Source organism: Choloepus didactylus, chromosome 2, assembly GCF_015220235.1.
Source record: "Choloepus didactylus isolate mChoDid1 chromosome 2, mChoDid1.pri, whole genome shotgun sequence".
Classification (NCBI taxonomy): Eukaryota; Metazoa; Chordata; class Mammalia; order Pilosa; family Megalonychidae; genus Choloepus; species Choloepus didactylus.
Window position 1 is genome coordinate 132,631,309 of NC_051308.1, and position 21,367 is coordinate 132,652,675.

At 39.7% G+C, this 21,367-nt stretch overlaps 1 protein-coding gene across 1 annotated transcript; it reads left to right on the forward strand.

The window, feature by feature from the left end:
* The first annotated feature begins 3,507 nt into the window (after window positions 1–3,507).
* On the forward strand, window positions 3,508–4,670 carry LOC119513354 (60S ribosomal protein L27a-like). Its single transcript, XM_037808509.1, has 2 exons — window positions 3,508–3,609; window positions 4,179–4,670. The coding sequence occupies exons 1-2, from the start codon at window positions 3,508–3,510 to the stop codon at window positions 4,668–4,670; spliced, it is 594 nt and encodes a 197-aa protein (XP_037664437.1).
* Window positions 4,671–21,367: the final 16,697 nt, after the last annotated feature.

Genomic DNA, 21,367 nt, shown 5'->3' on the forward strand with positions numbered 1-21,367 from the left:
TAGGGCATATCGGGCCAAAGGATAAAGGTTGAAACTGTGTGTTAAAACTTCAACTTCCATGTGAGACCAAGAAAAGAGAAGTTTATTTGGTGTAGGATCTATATTTTCTAAACAATATAACTTCTACAGTCAATTTGTTCAAACACCACAATTACATGGAACTTTGAATAGGAAGTGAGCTATGGTAGGCTTGTATAGGATAGAGTGAAATAGCAACACATCCCAAAATAATCTGGGTGGAGAATAAAAATATATATACAGGGTCCCCCTGAGGAGCTGGGGGGAAATTCAGAAGTGTTGGACTTCCTCACCTGGATTGTTAATGATATTCTGACGGCTTGGTATGCTGAACACTCTCTCTTGGGGCTTGCCTTTATGAAGCTTGTTGCTGCAAAGGAGAGGCTAAACCTGCTTATAATTGTGCCTAAGAGTCTCCCCCTGAGTACCTCTTTGTTGCTCAGATGTGGCCCCCCCTCTCTCTCTAACTAAGCCACCTCTGCAGGTGGACTCACTGCCCTCCCCCCTACATCGGACCTGACTCCCAGGTGTGTAAATCTCCCTGGCAATGCAGGATATGACTCCTGGGGATGAATCTGGACCCAGCAACGTGGGATTGAGAAAATCTTCTTGACCAAAAGGGGGAAGCAAAATGAAATGAAATAAAGCTTCAGTGGCTGAGAGATTTCAAATGGAGTTGGGAGGTCACTCTGGTGGACATTTTTATAGATAACCCTTTTTAGGTTTTAATGTATTGGAATAGCTAGAAGTAAATACCTGAAACTATCAAACTCCAACCCAGTAACCTTGACTCTTGAAGATGATTGTGTAACAATGTAGCTTACAAGGGGTGACTGTGATTGTGAAAACCTTGTGGATCACACTCCCTTTATCCAGTGTATGAATGAATGAGTAGAAAAATGGGGACAAAAACTAAATGAAAAATAGTGTGGGATGGGGGATGATTTGGGTATTCTTTTTTACTTTTATTTTTTATTCTTATTTTAATTCTTTCTGGTGTAAGGAAAATGTTCAAAAATAGAGTGGGGTGATGAATGCATAACTTTATGATGGTATGTGAACAGTTGATTGTACACCATGGATGACTGTATGGTATGTGAATGTATCTCAATAAATCTGAATTTAAAAAATCGATATTCTTTCCCTCTGGATGCTTGTAGTATATCTTCTTCGTCTCTAGAGTTTAGCAGTTTCACCAGGATTTAACCCGTGGGCTTTCATTACATACATATTTCAAAATCAAGAGAATTTGCTGCCTTCTTCAAGGAATACAATCAGCAAATGCTATTTTGAGCTTCTTGTGAAGCTCCCAGTTTTAAGGCAAGAAAGTCAAACTATATACTTTGCATGGCCATTCGTTTTAGCCTGATGCTAGGGATTACAAAGGCACCTACCTCTCTCACAAGGATATCTCAAAAAAGAATTGCTGTTTCAGACATACACTTATCTATCCATATGTTGGCATTTACTTTCTACAAGGAGGAAGTTGGAAAGAATAGGGAGTTAATATTATATACTGAGGCTGCTATTTTTCTGTCCACCCATCTAATTTAACTATTTGGTATAATGTTATCTAAAGTCCAAATAATTTGAGACACTAGAGTTGAAGAGAATGATAATATATTCATTTGTCCAGAGTACTCCATTTAGGAAAGTAAATTTGAACTGTTAACTTTTGAACTCAGAAATGTATTCTAATTATTCTAACTTCTCTCTTTGTTATTTATGGCATTTGAAAATCATTCTATATGTGTATATGTTTCAAAAGTCTTTCATCAGAAGCAAGCAAACTCTGGTCTGGACAACTCATTACTCACATGTTCACAGAGTTTCATAATCTACCAAGAACGCAAGGTGGAGTTTTAAAATACTATTATTCAAAATACTTGTTTTCTGTCATTAGAGGAGGAATTACAGAGGACTTGGCAGTATCCCTGCGGCAGAAGGATGATGTTTCTTCATCCTCTTGTATCTAGGAGAGACAAGATGGAACATCTGGGTTCCTACCACTAGGCGCTGACCTTCCCCGAAGGATGGAGTGGTGCCAGGGTGCTGGGCGCTCACCTCAGGGTTGTGGGTCGGAGCGACTTACTCCGGCGGCCTCCTTTCCATAGTCATTTGCTCTCGCAAGGCAGAGTTAGCGCCGTGAAATGCTGGACTCCCGAACGCTCTTTCCGCGCCACCTGGGAAATGCACCCTCCTTCCCCACTTCCCCCTCTACTCCATCGGTCCTGGATACCTATCCGCCAAGCACTACTCTCGGCTTGGCACCAGGGCCAGGACTCCCACGTGGTGGCGCTTCGGAGGTTCTGCTGAGGGTCCTCTCGCTGCGCCTGGAGCACCTGGGTGTGGGTTCGGAACCGCGGCGGCTCCGCTGGGCTCTTGCCCCAGCCGCGCTTATGGCGCGGACCCGCCGCCTGGCGCAGATTCGGCCTAGTGGAGGAGACAGCAGCTCGCGCGGTGCGTGGGGCAGCAGCTTGGCCCCCGCGTGAAGGGCTAAGCTGCGCTGCGTGCGGCGCGTCATCTGTGCTGTATCTGGCGGCCAGCCCGGAAGGCCAAAACGACTCTGAATTGCTGGACCACGACGGGGACGGGAATGTGGACATCATCAAGCTCCAGGAGGGGTTCAAAACTTTGGGCGCCTCCTTTAACACGTACTCGAAGCGGGTGGGTGGCCAGGAGAATGCTGTGCCGGGAGTCTGTAGAGACGCTGGGCAGAGGGTGAAGCCAAACTTGCACTTTCAGAGCTCCCTTCAAAGGCCTATGGGGTAAGGGTGGGATTCTCTTCTGTGAGCATCTTCACACAGAATAACGCAGCCCAGCGAAACGTTTTAACTTGGTTTTTAAAAGTCACCTTCCACAATGACAAGAGCCTTCTCCTAGGCTTTTTTGAGAGATGCTGAGTCGGTTTCTGGTGGCTCTTTCAATATTTATTGGACCTGCACAGAACGGCAGGGGCTGTGTTAGCTATTGTGAATGCAGAAGTAAAAGACAATCTCTGCTCTCAGGAAGTTCACAGCTTATCCCCTTCAGATTGATGGCTTAATTGGACCATCTACATATTTTTGTTTTAATTTTGTCCCTAGACCCTGTGTCTTAGAACATTCTCGGTTTCAAGCACGCAGTCTGTAGTACCATTCCTTTCTCTTAACCCCGACTTCCAGGACATTTCACCCCAGCCTGTCAAGTACATCCAGCCTTCTGCTTACCTGAAACGGGACATCAGAGAAGAAACCCCAGAGAGGTAGGATCAGAGAGGAGTGGTAAGGATATAGGAACATTAGCATGAATAGTGGTTTGGGTGTGTACTATGTCTTAGAGGATGGCATCCAGTTTTTTCAGGGTATCATCTTCAAGCTGTTGCTTGGAAATAAAACACTTATTTGTTCTGTCACTCGGTCGGATAGCAGCATCTGAGTGGTACTGTCTGTGCTAGGACTGGTAGATCCTGTGATCACCTGCCCACCGACATACTACCTTTGCTGGGTAATGGGCCTCTTGGTCCAACGGACTGTGATGAATAATCCTGGGTTAGAAATTAAACACTTTGTAATCCTTGGATTGTCCTGCTTGTTGAGGATCCCCAGGCAAGTAGGGCAAATCCATACCTAGAATACGTGTCAACAGCAGCCAAGATGAAACACCACACCTATCAGGGATGAACAATTTCAGACTAATGAACTTGCCACTCAATGGTTGGTAGGTTTTCTCAAAGGATAGTGTTGTGTGAATGATTTCTGCATTAGTCTCTGATGCTAGTAGGCTGGCCGTTTGGCAGCAGCAGTGGCTAGCTTAGCTTGGTGAGTGGGAGTCCCTGCTGCTGGGTCCATGGATAGACTCCATTTCCACCACACTAGCTACTTCATTCATGAGTCCATTGGGTCAGCACTGAAGTCCATAGTATCAGCTGATAACAGAGGCTCACAGACTTCAACTGGCTGGTGTGAGTGACCAGATGTCTTAGTTTCCCAGCTGCTAAGACAAATACCATAAAATGGGTTGGTTTGAACAATGGGAATTTATTAGCTCATGGTTTTGAAGCTAGTAGACATCCCAAAGTGAGTTCTCCCTGAAGACTCTGGTGTTCTAGGGCTGGCTGCCTGCAATCCTTGGGTCTTTGGCTTTTCTGTCTCATGGCAATGTACATTCATTTGAGTTAGGCATGCTTAAATTGTCATGTGTGCTCTTTCGTCTCGGCCACCTACATTCCTTCCAGATTGAGAAAGACTCGGAAACTCCGGGGCCATGTGAGCCATGGCCATGGCTGTATAGGCAAACACCAGAAGCATCCGGGAGGCCAGGGTAATGCTGGTGGCATGCATCACCACAGGGTCAACTTCGCCAAATATCACCCAGGTTACTTTGGGAAGGTTGGTATGAGACATTATCACTTGAAGAGGAACCAGAACTTCTGTCCAACTGTCAACATTGATAAATTGTGGACCTTAGTTAGTGAGCAGACATGGGTAAATGCTGCTAAAAACAAGACTGGAGTTGCTCCCATCATTGATGTGGTGCGATCGGGCTGCTACAAAGTTCTGAGGAAGGGGAAGCTCCCAAAGCAGCCTGTGTTCATGAAGGCCAGATTCTTCAGCAGGAATGTTGAAGAGAAGATCAAGGGTGTGGGGGGAGCCTGTGTCCTCATGGCTTGAAGCCTTGTAGAGGGAGGTTCATTAAATGCTAACAAATGCTTTTCCCTTGTGGTCTGTGTTTAGACTCTTTGATCTGAGTGTAGACTCTGAGCAAAGTCAGCATCAGGAACCCATGTTAACCAGGTTCTAAGAAGAAATGTGGAGGCCTTAGCTAATTAGCAAACTTGAACCTTACTTTCTTCTATAAAATGAGAATGATAACTCTTGATAAAATTTTAGTTGAACATCTGTTTGCATTATTTACAGTGGGTGGGAAAATGTACCCTCATCTGTTCCTTAGGGATTATGAGACAATTTTGATGGGTCACATTCTGCAGAAAGGCAGGGTGATGGGTTTGAGGCAGTCCTATAGAGCTAAATTCCTGATCCTAAGGGTTGTCTCCTGGGTTCCTTACCTTGGACTGAACTGTTCTAGTTATAACTAGAATTAGTAGTATTTCTTATAATCAAAATGTATCTGATAGAGAAAATCGGGAAATCCTGAAGGCCAGAAACCGAGTCAGGTTTTCTAGGGCCCATGTCTTCCTGTTGAAGCCAAACTATGATAATGACCAATGCTCCTGTGCACTAAAACCTATAGATAATGGCCTTCCCTGAAGACAAATTCTAGTTTTTACCACAGAATGACAGAATTTGCTTATGATACCCCAAATAGCAATTTCTCAGCTTCAGTTATTTAAATGTTTATTCTCCATTGGCCCCTTATTTACAAAATTAATAAATACAATAAAATAAGGCCTTGAGAATATATATGTATATAATTATGTCTGTCCAATTTCAAATAATTTAAAAGTATGTTTGAATGATTCTGGGTAAGAACATTCTACTAAGATAAATATTTGGATAAAAGTAAAAAAAAAAAAAAACAAAACTTAAAATTCTCTTGTGTTTGCTAAATTTTTTCCAACTTTGATTACTGTGCAAGCTGGTGTCACTGGGAATTCTCTTGGCAAAAAAGTGCATTATCACATATGAGGTGAGCTGTTCTTTTCTCATTAGCCCTCATCAATTAATGTGGTCTTATTTGATGTTAGAGTTTAAATGTAAATGCACAGGGGCAATGAAATCTATATTTGTCCTTAGTTATAAGATGGTTATCTAGTCACTTACCTTGTTTCTTTTTAGATTATCTTCAAAAGGAAAACACAAAATTAGACAATTCTCATAGAGGACACTCAGACCCCTAGGAGTTTGTGGATCTCAAGCAACTCTGGTCTAGATTATATAATTATTATAGATTTAAATTGCCAGTGCCCTCTGTCTTTCCCCCTGGTCCCCAACCTGTTTCTTAAGGACCTGCTAAGAGGGAGCAGGACCTAGAAAACCGGCCCAAGAGCTTACCAAACAAAAAGAAATGTGCAGTTGTTGGAGTTCTATTTATAATCCCTTTACTCCTCCCAGTGAAATTCTCCTGTTTTAGCATTGGGCCTAAATGTCTTTGATCTATATCAGTGCTCATGCTCATTGAGGAAGAATAGTGAAGGAGTGACGAGAAAGCCCTCCTTTCTTTCTTGCCACCCATACCATTCCATTATGACTTCTAGAATTTTGGTCCCATTAACAATCCTCTAAGCACTTAAACCTCTTCACAAAACCTCAGGTTCGGGAGGTGAGATTAGAGACCCTCCCGTGCTCCTTCCCTAGGAGACCAACTGCTTCTGTGAGGCCCATGCCACCTGCTGGCTGGGCGTAACCCTTTTAGTCTCTGCCACTTGCTGACTAGATGCCTGGGTGACTTCTCCATCCACATGTATGCTCTGTCTAAACATTCAGGCTTCCTAGTTTCTTCACCTTATCCCTCCAATGACCTTCACTTCCACACCATTTCAGCATCTCACTCTCACGGTCCCACTTGTGTAAGATTCCCCACATATGAAATGTAAATAAGGGTTGAGCCTTCGTGCTGGGATAGTCGTGAAGATTAAACAAGTTAAAGCTTTAACACAATGAGAAAATATAGTCGTCACTTAGTAAATGTCAGATGTTATCATTGCACTAATGTATCTGTGAGATTAGTGGAAATAGTGCAAAAAAGATTTCCGTTTCTACTGATTTTGCTGCAAGTGTGGAAGATTCTGAAACACTAGAATGGGAAACCCCTGGGGAGGAGCTGAGAAAGGCCCTGCCTTGGGTGCAGCTAGCCATCCCCGCGATCCCAGCGCTCCAACTCCCCGCGGGCGCGGTGGGCGCTCTGAGCCCCGCGTAGCGGCGAAGCCCCTGAGCAGACGCACTGCGTCGCTGCCCAACTGCATCGGCGACCTCCGAGCTGCAGAACCGTTCGCGGCGCGACCGGGTTCGGGGCGAGTGGAGCCGCAGGAGTGCGCGCGGAGGCGGGCGTCCCTGCAGGGTATGGCGGAACCGAAGGTGATGTGAGGATGGTAGGGTCGTCTCGCCAAAGGGAGCGAGAAATAAGTCAAGAATTCTTTCTCCCACTTTGGGAGAAAGGTCTTTCTTTTCCACGGGAATTACTTTGCAGGTGTCAAAAAGTTAAGTCTCAAAAGCTTCGACTGAGAGATGTCCTTTGTCGGCAGCAGTCGGCTGGGCAGCGCGGCCGTGCACATGAGCGCGAGAAGTCTTTCAAGCACTGGAAGTGCGACTGTGCCACGGCCGCGCCCGGATAGCTGAAGCCCCAGTGCTGCACGCACACGGGCTAGGAGCCGTTCCGCTGCACGAGGTGCAGCTGTGCCAGCAGGGACAGCTGCAAGCTGACAAGGCACACGGTCACCCACACGGGCGAAAAACCCCAAGCGTTACGTTTGCCATACTCGCTTTACTCAGAGCAGCTCCACGAAGGTGTACAGTGCCCAGCAACACATCAAAAACGTTCTCAAATTTCACTGTCCTTACTGTGACACAGTCTTACCCCGAAAAAAATACGATTTGGGCTCCCATTTGCGAAAACAACATTTCCAGATGGAGCAGGACAAAAAGTGCCTTTACGGTGATTCTGTTTCACAAGAGCGGTATGCCTTCAACCAGCACCAGAAATCCCATAAAAAGCAAGAAGCGCTTGAAGTGTGACCAGTGGATTATGCGTGCAAACCTACATTGTTGTACACAAAAGAACCAATACTCCAGGAAGCCTTTTAATTGTAGCTGCTGCGACAAGGCATTACGAAATGTCAAATTCCTCAGTGCAAATCAGACTGCACCCTGACCTCAAATTTACCCCTCTGTTTAAAATGTGGAAAAATATTTGCATACTGAAACAACTTGGCAAAAAACGAATATGGCGATTCTAATGACATAAAAGGGAAAAATGGAAGAGAAAATAAGATGGATAGATGTGAAACACTGAATCTGTAAATCACTTTGGGTAGAAATTATATCATAACAATATTTTTTCTTCTAGATCATGAACGTGGAATGTCCTTCAATTTATTTAGGTCTTTGATTTCTTTTAGCAATGCTTTATAGTTGTCCATGTATAAGTCCTTTACATCCTTGGTTAAATTTATTTCTAGATATTTGTTTTTTTAGTTGCTATTGTAAATAAATTTTAAAAATTATCCTCTTTGGATTGTTCATTACCAGTGCATAGAAACACCAATGATTTTTGATTGTTTCAGTTTGCTAAAGCTGCTAGAATGCAATATAACAGACATGGGTTGCTTTTACAATGGAGATTTATTAACTTACATTTACAGTTCTTAGGTGGTGAAAAAGTCCACCTCAGGGCATCAACAGGACCATACCTGGACTCTGAAGACAGGCTGCTGGCATATGGAACACCTCTGACAGATGGGAAGGCACATGGCTGACACTGCTGGTCCTTTGCTCCCAGGTTTCGTTGCTTCAGTTCTGGCTCCTCTGTCGGTGGCTTCCTTTCTGGCTTCTGTGTCTTTCTCTGTGTGCTTCTCTGAAGTTCATCTCTTAGCTTCTGTATGTGCTTTATCTTCTTATAAAGAATTCTAGTAGGAGGACCCCCCCACCCCCACTATACATCTAGGTTATCTAATTTGTTAGCCTCATTTGAGGTGGGTCACATCTCAGTTGAAATAACCTAATCAAAAGGTCCCACCTACAATAGTCTGCACCCACAGGAATGGATTAAAAGAACATGGGGTACATAACAGCTTCAAACTACCACAGTGGTGCATTACATTAATTGATTTTCTTATGTTGAACAACCCTTGCATACCTGGGATAAATCCCTCTTGATCATGATGTATGATGTATCATAATGTACTGTTGGATTCAGTTTGTTAGTATTTTGTTGAGGATTTTTGCATCTATTTTCATAAGGGATATTGGTCTATAGTTTTCTTTCCATATAGTATCTTTATCTGGCTTTGGTATTAGGGTGATGTTGACATCATAGAATGAGTTAGGGAGTGTCCCCTCCCTTCAATTTTTAGGAAGAGTTTGAGCAGGATTGGCGTTAATAGTTCTTGGAATAGTTGGTAACATTCCCTTGTGAAGCCATCTGATCCTTGGTTTTTCCTTGTTGGGAGGTTTTTGATTACCAATTTAATCTCTTTTCTTGCTAATGATCTATTGAGATCTTCTTTTTCTTCTTGAGTCAGTTTAGGTAGTTTGCGTGTTTCTAGGAATTTGTCCCTTTCATCTAGGTTATCTAATTTGTTAGTGTACACTTGTTCATAGTAAAGTCTTATAATCCTTTTGATTTTGGTGGGGTTGCTAGTAATGTCTCCCTTTTCATTTGTGATTTTAGCTATTTGCATCCTTTCTCATTTATCTTTGCCAGTTTAGTAAAGAGTTGCTGATTTGATTGCTCTTTCCAAAGAACCAACTTGATTTTGTTGATTCTGTTTTTTTAAATTTTTCTATTTAATTTATCTCTGCTCTAATCTTTGTTATTTCCTTTCTTCTGCTTTCTTTGGGTTTAGGTTGTTGTTCTTTATCTAGATCCTCCAGTTGTGAGGTTAGATCTCTATTTGAGATCTTTCTTCTTTTTTAGTGTAAGCATTTAGAGCTATAAATTTTCCTCTCAGCACTGTATTCACTGCCTTCCAAAAGTTTTGGTGTGTTGTGTTTTCAATTTCGTTTGCCTCAATATTTCCTAATTTCTCTTTTGATTTCTTTTTTAACCCAGTGGTTTTTTAAGAGTGTGTTGTTTAATTTCCACATATTAATGAATTTTCCATTTCTACCTCTGTTACTGATTTCTAGTTTCATTCTGATTGGAGAAAATACATCGTATGATTTCAGTATTTTTTATCTTATTGAGGCTTGTTTTGTCATGTATTTTATGGTTTATCCTGCTGAATGATCCTTGTGCACTAAAGAAGAACGTGTATTCTGATCCTGTTGGGTGAAGTGTTCTATATATGTTTGTTAGGTATAGTTGGTTTAGAGTATTGTTCAAGTCTTCTATTCCTTATTGATCTTCTGTCTAGATGGTCTGTCCATTATTGAAAGTTGTGTATTGAAGTCTCCTACAATTAATGTAGAACTGTCTATTTCTTCCTTTACATCTGTCAATATTTACTTATATTTTGAGGCTCTTCTTGTTGAATTGACCCCTTTATGAGGACCTTCTTTGTCTCTTGTAACAGTTTGGACTTAAAGTCTGTTTTACTAGTGTTAGTAGATTTACCCCAGCTCTCTTTTTGTTACTGTTTTCACAGTATATATTTTGTCTGTCCTTTCACTTTCAACCTACTTGTGTCTTTCAATCTAAGGTAAGACCCTTATAAACAACATTTAGTTGGGTGATGCTTTTTACATCCATTCTGCCAATATATGCCTTATGAATGGGGAGTTTAATCCATTTACACTTAAAGTAAATATCGATAATGCAGGACTTTCTTCTGCCATTTTGGTATTTGCTCTTTGTAGGTCTTATACCTTTTTGTCCCTCAATTCTTATATTAATGCCTGCTTTCATATTTATTTGAGTTTTTGTATTGTACCATTTTGAGTTGCTTCTCATTTTTTTCTCTTGTGTTTTTTCGTTTATATTTATGTGGTTACTATGGGGCTTAAATTTGACATCCTTAATCTGTTATATCATGTTTGATTGAAACCAATTTAAATTAAATAGCATACACATATACTGTTCTTACACCCACCCCCCTCCACTGTTTGGTACTTGTCACAATTACAAGTTATATCTTCATACATCGTATGTCCCAAACCATAGGTCCATAGATTTCGGGGGGACTTGAGCTTGATTCTGTGCAGAATGTGATGAAATCTGCAAAAACTTTAGAGTATAAGAATATTTGATGATAGAGCCACCACAAGTAAGAATGGAGAAGAATTTTTCATTAAATGATGTTGAGAGAAAAGCTTACAATTTTGAGGAGGGGAGACTTCATGTTTTCTTATTAGATAAGTGTGTGTTTACAGAAAAGTCATGCATAAAATACAAGGTTACCATATACCTATTATTATTCTCTTGGATTGGTGTGGTACATTTGTTACAATTGATGAAAGCACATTTTTATAATTGTACTATTAACTATAGTCCATGGTTCACTGAGTTGTCCTGTTCCATGGATTTTTAAATTAATTTTTATTCTAATCATTGATTGTGACAAGAAGCTTCTGAAACAAGCAGGCATCAGAACCTTTTGCAAAGGTTATGTTCCTAACTGGCTAGGCTTATACCTTATGCAGACTCAGATCTTGCTGTTTATGAGGTGTGTTTATTCTTGTAATATGACATTATGTATTAGATTTGAAGAGATGGCACAATACTGTTTTTTATTCTAAAAATATGGTTATAAATGACTTTTCATGACATGAAGTTCTGACTAAGAAGTTAATTGAATGGTTTTAGTTGGCTTTTCATTTTATGTGTTAGAAATCTGGTTTTCTAATAACTTTTTCCTTGATGGTTTCGAGTGAATTAACTTTTGTTAGAAATAATTATGGATCTAAATTATGGTAAAATAAAATAGTGGCTCTCAACCCTGACTGCATATCAGAATCATCTGTCTGCAGATCTTTAAAAAATAGGATTCTGGAGCCACATCCCAGATATTCTGATTTGCTTAGTCTGTGGAAAATCCTGGGATTCGGGATTTTTAGCTTCCCAGGAAACTCTCATGTATGGTTAAGATTGAGAAAACTGAGATATCTTACAGAGTTGTAAAAATGAAGAATTGAGGAGTGGAGTAATTGGGAGAGGAGAGACAGCATGGAGATATGGCAAAAATACTAATAATGTTCTGATCAGGCAGGATTCCAGTTTACTCTCCCTTTAGCCAATCATTTCATTTTATGACTGTATATCTGTTCTGGTTTGCCAATGCTGCCAGACTGCAAAACTCCAGAAATAGATTGACTTCTATAAAGGGGGTTTATTTGCTTACACAGTTACAGTCTTAAGGCCATAAAGTGTCCAAGGTAACACGTCAACAACTGGTTACCTTCAGTGGAGGATGGCCAATGGTGTCTGGAAAACCTCTGTTAGCTGGGAAGGCACATGGTCGGTGTCTGCTCCAAAGTTCTGGTTTCAAAATGGCTTTCTCCCAGGTCGTTCCTCCCTAGGCTGCAGCTCCTCTTCAAAATATCACTCTCAGTTGCTCTTGAGGTTTGTTCTCTCTTAGCTTCTCCGAAGCAAGAGTCTGTTTTCAACGACTGTCTTCAAACTGTCTCTCATCTGCAGCTCCTCTGTTAGCTCCTGTGCATTCTTCAAAGTGTCTGTCTTGGCTGTAGCAAGCTGGCTCCTTCTGTCTGAGCTTATATAGTGCTCCAGTGAACTAATCAAGGCCCACACTGAATGGGTGGAGCCACACCTCCGTGGAAATTATCTGATCAGAGCTATCACCTACAGTTGGGTGGGTCCTATCTCCATGGAAACAATCAAAGAATTACAATCTAACCAACACTAATTCTGCCCACACAGGATTGCATCAAAGATAATGGCATTTTGGGAGACGTAATACAGTCAAACTGGCACAATATCCATTTCAGATAGCGTGTGATTGGAGTACTTAAATTCATTCTCAATACAGGACAGGCAGCGCTCTAGGAACAGGCTCAGTGGTTTTTTTGTCAAGTGTTACCACCATCACCATATGAAAGATAGCCATTTAGCACTTTTTAAAATATGCTTATATTTTTGGTAGAAGTTTAAAGTATTGAATATTATACTGTAGCATGTATTTCTTTTCCTCTTTGTTTTCTTGCTTCTGTGATCTTAAAAAAAATCATTGCTGCTTTTATGTTGGGCTCCTTATATTCTTTCATTTCCACAATTCATTATCATTTGCTTTCATAGCAGAATTGCTTTACATATTTCTCTCTTTATTGTTGCATAATTGCAATAAGTAAACACTGAGTAAAGACATTTTGAAACTTATTTTTTCAAAAGTATCAAACTGGCCATTTTATAGAATTGCTTCAGTATATAATGAAAAGTTGCTATACTTTAAGAACATGAGAAGTCCTAAGGGAACTCAGTAATGATACAAAAGTGATGATAAACTTTGATAATATATTAAGCCCACATTTCTGAATAATTTCTTCCAGCCACCTTTATTCAAGGGAAAACAAAGTTGGAAAGACGTAAAGTTGACAAAAGGTGGTTTTGATAGCCTAGAATGCATTGTGCAGACTTCTTCTCTTAAATATTCTAATACCTTTGGGAATTTCCAAAATTTGTTTGAGTCTTTGAATATCATTTCAAATCAAAACAAACAAAAAGAAACAAAACACACAGAGAGACACAAATGTAGGAGGACTCAAATTGAGATTATATGAGTACATTTATTATGTACCCTGTACTTGATATGACAGAAGGACAATCCCCTCTCTATAGCCGGGAGTAGGAATCAATCTCTTGCAAAGATTGTGGTAAGAACACTGTTATTGAATCAAGTGACCAAGTTTGACTTCCATTTGCCAGGTTTGTGAGTCGGTCCAGATAACTTATTCTCTCTGAATTTGTTTTCTCATTTATAAAATTTATAAAATGGAGACAACATTATTGACCTATCAGGTTTCTGTAGGGGTTAAGAGAGATAACATCTATGTAAATGCTGAAAATATTCTTGCATAAAGTAGTTTCTCAATAATCTTTGTTGAAACTGAGTGAGCAAACAGCTTTATTCTAGACTTGCATCATAGTTAAGGATATTTACTACCATCTTCTCTGCCAGTTTTTGAAGAACTATTGGCTAGAACATTAAGCAGGAGACTCCAGAGACCCTGGAATAATTATTTTGCTGGAGTGTAGTACATTTTTTCATACTTGTGGTCAATTAGCTTCTTGCTGAACCTAATTAGAACTCACGTGCAGGATCAAGGTGAGTTTGTTTTTATTTTTTCCTAATGAAGAAATACTAAGTTATAAAGTATGTTTTCAATGAGTAGAGGTTAATTATTGCAAAAAACATAAAAACTTTTGAACAGATAAATGAGTCAAAAGGTGAATCTTTGATCTTAAATTTATGCTTTGTTGGCTAGAGCCTTTTGAGATTTTAGATTTTCTTTCTTTTCTAAAGTTTTGTTTGGAATGTTCCACATTTCCTTCAGTTACTGATGATCTCTTTAAAATGTTGCAATCAGAAAATACCATGTGAACAATAGAAAGGGTTTTCTTTTCTTCAGATTGAATCAATGGTTATTCAACATGAACATGTAATTTTCCTCCAGTTCTGCTGTTGCTGTCATGTTCTACAGCAGGAACTTAATAAATTTGTGGAATTGAACTAATTTAGTGTTCTGATCCACTTATGGTGGAGATACTTAGCAATATGGTAGGGACTCTGTTTTATTCTTTTCGAAATGAAATGTTAGGACTTTAGATTTTAAGAAAATATATTTATCACCTTTCAAGAAGAAGAGAAAACCATCCACGTAATCCTATTATTATCCCACTGAGTAAACTATTTAAAGGGTCCTGTGGTAAATGATAGTCTACATTTTTTTCTCTTTCTCCCTCTTTTTAGTTAGAATTTTGCATTTAATTTATATTGCAATCTAAGTGAAGAATCTCTATCCCTTCATCCCTCTATTGCACTATGTCATACTCAATTCCAAATGCTCCTTTAAGGTTCTTTATGAAAGACTTTCTAGTGTTGTCCAATAGAATGTTCTAAAATGAAGGAAATACTTTCCCTCTGCTCTATTCATTATTGTAGCCACTAGTTACATGTGGTTATCAAACACTTGAAAAGTTGCTGATGCAGTTGAGGAACTAAATTTTTAGTTAAAAATTTTTAGTTTTATTTAATTTAAATTACTTAACATATACATTAAATAGCATGTGTGTCTAGTGGCTACCATATAGAACAATGTAGGACTATTTTAGAGGTAAACAGAAAGGTATATTTTGAAGGAATTTGGGTCTCAGGAAATTCTCATTTATCACTGGAGCATCTTTATGTAGGAAGATTGAATATTGAATTACACTGATTTTTTTTTTTCATTTTATAGTGCTGGTGGAAGGAGAACTAACACCTTCTATGATTCATTTCATTCAAGAACTGTTTCACAAAGATGGAAAAGGTGCTTCCTGCAGTAACTGTCAGCTGTGTGACTTACGAAAAAGTGAAACGATATTTGGGATTAGCTATAGATGTGAAATATTGAATTGTCGTCATAGTCATAATCAGATTATAAGATAATACCTTGGTTGTACAGAGATATTTATACTTTTCCAAAAGCAAAGAAAGTAACAAATAGTTGTTAAAATGTTTCTCTTTATTTTATATGTTACAAAATCTATAAATTAAGTAAACATTTTGATAACTTTCTTTAAAAATTTAAAATCCTTAATATCCACAGAATTCTATTCATATTTCCAACTACTTTCTCTTGAATCCTAACCTGAAACATGTCTTTTGACTCAATTTAAATATAATAAATTTAAAAATATATTATAAAACATTTGGTGAGTTGTAGCAGTTCATGTTAACCATTTTGTATTTAAACACTTTTTTGAAAAACTGAGCTTGGCGCTGTGTTAGACACTAAAACTAAAAGAAAACACTATTGGAGAAACTAAAATGGCAGCTAGGTGAGACAGGGCAAAAAAACACCTCCTTGAAAAACACTAGATAAAAACCAGAAAGTGACCCAGAATACCGGTTACAGTGATGCGCCAGCTGGATGAGGTCTGCTAGTTCCACAGGGGCCGTATACTTGGTGAAACTGGGAGTCTGCATTCTGAAACGAGTGAGTAAGCTGGCTGGAAGACCTTCAGCCACACAGCGTTGTGGGGAAACCAGGGCTTGGCGTTTGGAGACTGATTGGCTCTTTTTTTTAAAAAAAAAAAAGGGGAAAAACCCAGGAGCGGCTGCAGTTCTGGGAGTGGGAACCACGCAGTAAAACACAGCAAGAAGGGGCTGGGCCGGACTCTCGGTGTCTGGCCCGGAGGATAGTCGACTGCAGATACCCTCAGGGCCGGGGGAACAGAGGGGAGAGCCGGAAGCTGAAAGAAACCCCGCGGCTAGCAGCTGGCTCCCCAGAGGGCTGGATAAACTCCTGCTGGGGCCGTGCCCACAGCCCAGAGCCCTGCCAGTTGTCCTGGAGCTGGGAAGGAGGCACTGTGCAAGGAGGGAGGGGTTGAGACACCCTGTTCGGCCATCTTTGCATCAGGCTGAGAGTACCGCTGCACAGCCTGGCGGCCCAGGGCATCCCTTGAGGGATGGTGCACACTTGTGAAGTAGCATGACATTCCCTCGGCAGAGCTCCTGGAGGATTGCGGCTGGGAGGGGGGACCCGCTCGGAGAACCCAGGGACACTACGCCAAGTCCGGTGGTTTGTGGGACAGCGAGAGAGAGGGTCTGGGGCTGAAATGAAATGAAGGCTTAGACTCTTGAGGCAGCCTTGAATCCCCGGGAACCTGGGGGATTTGAATATTAAAGCTGCCCTTCCTCCCTGGCCACCCGTACACACGCCCCACATTCAGAGCGGACGGCTCCAGCAACACACCCAAACTGAGTTCACCATCTGAACCCCACAAGAATCATTTCCCCACACACTGCGGGGACAAGTTTGAGAACTGACTTGAGGGGTATAGGTGACTCACAGACACCATCTGCTGGTTAGTTAGAAAAAGGGTACGCCACCAAACTGTGTTTCTGAAAAATTAGACTGGTATCTTTTTTTTACAACTTGAAAGAAACCTATCAAGCAAAGCAAATGTCAAGAGGCCAAAAACAACAGAAAATCTTAATGCATATGATAAAACCAGATGATAAGGAGAATCCAACTGCAAACACACAAATCAAGATATCAGAAGAGACTCGGTACTTGGCAGAATTAATCAGCGAACTACAATCAAGGAACAAAAACATAGCAAAGGATTTAAAGGACATCAAGAAGACCATGGCCCAGGATATAAGTGACATAAAGAAGACCCTAGAAGAGCATAAAGAAGACATTGCAAGAGTAAATAAAAAAATAGAAGATCTTATGGAAATAAAAGAAACTGTTGGCCAAATTAAAAAGACTCTGGATATTCACAATACAAGATTAGAAGAAGCTGAACAATGTCTCTGTGTCCTAGAAGTCCACAGAACAGAAAATGAAAGAACAAAAGAAAGAATGGAGAAAAAAATTGAAAAAATCGAAAAGGATCTCAGGGATACGATAGATAAAATAAAACATCCAAACTTAAGACTCATTGGTGTCCCAGAAGGGGAAGAGAGGGGTAAAGGTCTAGAAAGAGTATTCAAAGAAATTGTTGGGGAAAACTTCCCCAACCTTCTACACAATATAAATACACAAAGCATACATGCCCAGCGAACTCCAAATAGAATAAATCCAAATAAACCCACTCTGAGACATATTCTGATCAGACTCTCAAATACTGAAGAGAAGGAGCAAGTTTTGAAAGCAGCAAGAGAAAAGCAGTTCACCACATACAAAGGAAACAACATAAGACTAAGTAGTGACTACTCAGCGGCCATCATGGAGGTGAGAAGGCAGTGGCATGACATATTTAAGATTCTGAGAGAGAAAAATTTCCAACCAAGAATACTTTATCCAGCAAAGCTCTCCTTCAAATTTGAGGGAGAGCTTAAATTTTTCACAGACAAACAAATGCTGAGAGACTTTGCCAAAAAAAGACCTGCCCTACTTCAGATTCTAAAGGGACCCCTACCAACAGAGAAACAAAGAAAGGAGAAAGAGATATAGAGAATTTTAACAGACATATATAGTACCTTACATCCCAAATCACCAGAACACTCATTTTTCTCTAGTGATCACAGATCTTTCTCCATAAGGGACCATAAGCTGGGACATAAAACATAAAACAAGCCTCAATAAATTAAAAAAAAAATTGAATATACTCAAAGCACATTCTCCAACCACAATGGAATACAAATAGAAGTCAATAATTTTTGAACTGTAACTCCATTTACTTCCTACATGATATAAAATACACAAACTCTAATGACAAATCAGTGGTTTTGAACTCAATGTAAAATATGTAATTTTAGATAACCGTATAAAGGTGGGGAAATGGAGGCGTATAGGAACATAGTTTATGTGTCCTATTGAAGTGAAGGTGGTATCAAAGAAAAACAAGACTGATATGGATTTAAGAGGTTAATTTTAAGCCCCACAGTAAACACAAAGAAATTATCAGAGAATATAACCATAGAGATGAAAAGTAGAGTATGGGTTAAGAGAAATGGGGGAAGGGGCAATGGGGAGTTAAGAAATGAGTGTAGGGTTGTTGTTTGAGATGACAGGAATTTTCTAGTAGTGGATGGTGGGAAAGAGCATTACAACATTCTGAATGTGATTAATCCCACTAATGGAAGGCTAGGGAGGGAGCAGAATGGAAAGATTTAGGCTGTATATATGTTTCGACAATTGAAAAAAAAAAAAAAGACAGTCTAAATAGATGACAATTGAATGCCAAGGATGAACCTGGACGGGATTGGAGGATGGAGGACAGGAGGCTTAAAGGGACACAGTTGAGACATAAGGAAAAGGAAATATAGAATGTAAGCTTTGTATCATTGTTGAATCTCTTGTACTTCTTAGCTGCGCTTAGTGGGATTGCATAAAAGAATGTTCTTATTCATGGGAAGTGTATATGTGAATTATAGTGTTTGTTCAAGGGTGTGTGCAGCTGGATCTTATATGTTCAGAAGACAGAGCAATAGATGATGGATGATAGACAGGGAGGGAGGGAGGGAGGGAAAGAAATAGTGATGTGACAGCATGTTAAAGTTGGTGGATTGGGCTATCGGGGGAGGGGGAGGGGGTCAGGGTATGATGGAATTCTGTGTATGGGGTTAGTATTGTTTTTGCAACTGTTCCTATAACTGAATTTATTTCAAAATAAAAAAAAATGCATTCAACCCATTCCAATAAAAAAAAAATAGAGCGGGGTGATCAATAAACAACTGTATGAAGGTAATGTGATCAATTGATTGTATATTTTAGATGATTGTATGGTGTGTGAATAAATCTTAATAAAAATAGATCAGGGTGATGAATGCACAAGTATATGATGGTGCTGTGAACAATTGTACGCTTTGGATGATTGTATGGTATGTGAACATATCTCAATAAAATTCAATTTAAAAAAATCAAAAAAAAAAAGAAAACACTATTAGCTCATTTTGATTCTTGATATTTTCAACTTTTAAAAGGAAGTTAGGAATGAGAGCAAATCAACATTGGACAAGTTTTTTATTTGAGAGAAAGAATTTTTAAATTAAATCTTGTATTTTATACTTATTGAAGCAGTTCTTATTTCAGCTTATTAGGAATTGGTTGAATCCACCCCTCTGAAATCCTAAATATTGTTTCCTCACTTTTATGAAAAATTGAATCATATTCTCTGTTGGAATTAAATGAAAGTGTGATGAAACAGTGGTAATGGGCTGATTGGCCACTAACAGGCCCCAAACAAAGAGCTGCCTATCTTAATTGACTAGGCATCAGGGTTTGATCTTTAGCTTTACCGGTCCCAAAACTTGGCTTTATTAATTTCTCACAAATTGATCATTTTCTTGGTGATAGATTAACTAAAATTTTAACTCTCAAGTCTGAGATATAGATCACAATGCAAAGTTATTAATTTGTGGGAGTGTACACTTCCCACTAACCAGAATGCTTTCATCCCTTCTCCAGGGCACGCAGTTTCCTCCTAGGAGAACAAATAAGTAAGATTGATGTGGAATTAGAAGAAAGAGGAAAATAGTTTTGAGCAATGTTTTACTCAGGCCTATCCCAGTTAAGGTGAGAGGAATTCCATATACAAAGGAGGGAGTGGAGACATGAAGGAGAGAAGCGGGAAATGGTGGAACTTGAGCTACACTAAGCCACAAATCACAAGAAGGGAAGAATGTAAATCTCTTGTGAAGTCTGGGAGTAGATGTATAAGAAGCTTGAGTAATAGTGGTAGTTGTGCAGATATATTTTTAGAAAGCATTCCAAGTTGATGAAATAGCTTGAACAGTAGTGTGGATATGGGAAAGTACATGACTGTTTTCGAGCCTAAGATATATAGGAAGATATAGTGAGATAGGAGGCTACTGCTGTAGGATGGTGACAGGTCATAGAGGACTTTGAATTACATGTGATAATAACATACTATGGTGCAAGAAGATAACTGAACAGAGTAAAGCCATTGAAAGAGGAGATATAAGAATCAGAGAAACATATTAGGAGGTTATTACAATAGATCTAGCCATAAAATGTTGTCTTCTGAGTAAGGACTTCTTTTTAGAGTAGGAAGATGATCTCTAGGCTTTTTGATTATTATTCCAGAGGTCAAAGTCCAATGCTGTCATTTTTTTAAAATTAAATAATTTTTATTTTATTAAGGGCCTGCTGTGTATGCCAGGTACTATTCCAAGGCAATTCAAAAGGTTCTTTTGAGTAATTTTAACAACCATTCTAGAAGATTGAGATTGTTATCCCAAGTTTCAGATGAGAAAACTAAGTTTTGAGTGATAAGTGCCTTGAACAGATCTCCTAATCTTTCCCCTCTCATCAAGGGCTGTTTTCATCCCTAACCTTTGGGGCCTTTATTCTACCAGAAGGCTTGCCTGCTGGCAGCCATAGCCTTGGCTGTGGACTCTCAAAGTGATGATTTAGCTCATTTTCCTTAGAATGCAGCTCTCAATTCTCTCAGATTGAGTCTAAACCTGATGGTTACTCTTCCTGTCCTCAGATACTGAGGATGACTGAGGGATAACCTTTATGTAAAAATGGTTATCACAATGTACCTTGAACACTGAAACTTGGGAGTTGGAGTGAATCTTGAAGAAACATCAGAGATCCTGTCCAAGTGCTACAGGAGAAATAACTGGACAATAGTATAAGGTCTTTGGTATCAAAAGTTGAGTTTAAGAAAAAGGCACCTTTATCCATGGTTTATCAGATGCCCTTAGACCTCAGTGCTCAGCCCCTTCATGGGTTACCCTGTGTCCCTGTAGGTCTGTGATATAAATTGGTGAAACTCTTTCTTATTGTCTTTGGAGGGTTAGTAACATGTTATAGGATATAAATAAATTATTGAATCTGGTAAGGAGTGGGTTACAGAAAAGGCAGTAGGATGAATTAAGATAAAGAAGAGCCATAGCAGAAGTGATTATCTGGGAAATGATTGGGATTAAGTGCCTATTGAAATTTCTGATCAAAGAAATCACTGTACATCACTCAGAAAGATAAAGCACCTCTGGATGATCACTGGGGTGTTTTAGGATTTTTTTGCAGTCCACTGAAGCAAAACAATAAGCCCCGCAATCTCCAGAGTCCTCTAGAAAAGCACTTAACTTCTCTAGCTCATACAAAGCCTGTATGCC

Excerpts from the sequence above, each read along its gene's own strand:
- LOC119513354 (XM_037808509.1), top strand. The coding sequence starts at position 3,508 with ATGGGCCTCTTGGTCCAACGGACTGTGATGAATAATCCTGGGTTAGAA. Across the intron at positions 3,610-4,178 it reads TGTTGAGGATCCCCAGGCAA|GCATGCTTAAATTGTCATGT; the intron begins GTAGGGCAAATC and ends CATTTGAGTTAG.